Source organism: Galeopterus variegatus, unplaced genomic scaffold (assembly GCF_000696425.1).
Source record: "Galeopterus variegatus unplaced genomic scaffold, G_variegatus-3.0.2 Scaffold3483, whole genome shotgun sequence".
NCBI classification, from domain to species: Eukaryota; Metazoa; Chordata; class Mammalia; order Dermoptera; family Cynocephalidae; genus Galeopterus; species Galeopterus variegatus.
The window spans coordinates 2,002-3,610 of NW_007729594.1; the positions used below are offsets into that span (position 1 = coordinate 2,002).

Here is a 1,609-nt window from a genome sequence, read left to right on the forward strand (position 1 = left end):
TGTATATTTGCTTTTTTTGTTGTTTATTATCCATCTCCCCCCACTAGGATAGAGCTCCATGAGTCAGGAATTCGTGTCAATTTTGTTCACTGCTTGAAATTGAGCACCTAGAACAGTGTCAGCACATGGTAGGCACTCAATAAACACTTGTTGGATGAATGAGAGGCCAGATTCTTCTGGGATGCCCACAGCCTTTCTGTCCACTCTTCAGCTCCTTCATGGGGCATTCTGCCTCTACTTACCCTAAAGTGTTAGTGTTCGCAGGGCTCTGTCATTGTGCTTTGGATACTCATTCTATTCATCTTATGCATCACCTGGCCAAGGCTATTTTAGGGTTCTTGTAAGCATCATAAGATAATGTTCATAAGGCCTTGACATACTAGACTAAATATTATTCCTTTAGAAACAAACATAACATAGGAAGTCTATGTATACATTCCACAAGCAGAAAGCTGATATGCAAGTGCCTTGAATAATCATTAGAGATGACTGACTTCAAGATCCTGTATCCCACTCAGTGAATTTTCTCAATTTTAAGGTCACTATGGCATCCAAATCCATCATGATGGCCCCCATTTGTCTAGTGAAAAACTGGAAAGAACAGCTGATGGTGGACCTGAAAGCATTACAGATTCTTGACAAGATTTCTCAGCCTGTGGTGGTGGTGGCCATTGCAGGGCTGTATCGTACAGGAAAATCCTACCTCATGAACCACCTGGCAGGACAGAACCATGGTGAGTGTTGTCTTGGGGTGGGGCCATTTGCTTGGAACCGGTGATTACACAGGCTGATCACACCTGCTCTAGGGTTATGTTAAGGAACTGCATGACTCCTGCCAATGAAGAAAACTTCTAATTCTCACCATCAAATTTACAAACTCAACCTCATCTGTCAACAAAATCTCATTCTTTTGTCTAGTGATAAAGAATTATTCCAGCCCTATCTAAAGATCTGCTCCACTGGTCCTCTTGATCTCATCCACACTCACCTGCTCAGAAGCTGAGCTCTAGCAATTAGTTCCTTTCTCTCTCCTGTATCACTTTTGGACAAGGTACGTTGTCATTTCAACCAGTACACAAATGTAGTTGAATATAACCTGTCGTTAAAAATAGATAAGCAGAAGGGCAAACAGTGGGATCTTTGTATATCCTTATATAAATTGGGCTGGCCGCCATGGGGTCTACCCAGGATGCTGAGGTATGGAGCTGGGGACTGACCCCTTCCCACAACCAAACACACTGCCAACACCACAGGGCCCACTCAGGGTCCTGAGATACGGAGCTGGGTGGCACAGTCCACGCCATGGTAGGGTCTTGAAAGGAATAGCTTGGGCTGCCCTTTCTGAGTTGGCAAGGCCCCGGAGGGAGAGCTGCTGGCAGGGCCACAGCTACCAGCACTTGCTTTCATTGTAAAGATCTCTGCCTTGGCATAGTGGTGCTGCTTTCACTTTCTCTTTTGATGTTTTGGTCAGCGTGGCAGTTTCCTGAGTTTCCAAAAGGTGCAAAAAATGACACACAAAGAGTTGTTGTTGTAAAATTAGATTATCCCACAAAAGATCCAGGAAGATTGAACAATCCCAAATTGTCCCTTTTGAGTCAATTTATTACAC

General features: G+C 44.1%; 1 protein-coding gene across 1 annotated transcript in view; it reads left to right on the forward strand.

The window, feature by feature from the left end:
- Window positions 1-437: 437 nt before the first annotated feature.
- LOC103600849 (guanylate-binding protein 4-like) overlaps window positions 438-1,609 on the forward strand; it is a 22,264-nt gene continuing 21,092 nt past the window's right edge. The window contains 1 exon segment of the mRNA XM_008585188.1: window positions 438-734. Coding sequence (XP_008583410.1) covers window positions 545-734 — 190 coding nt within the window. The 5' untranslated portion in view covers window positions 438-544.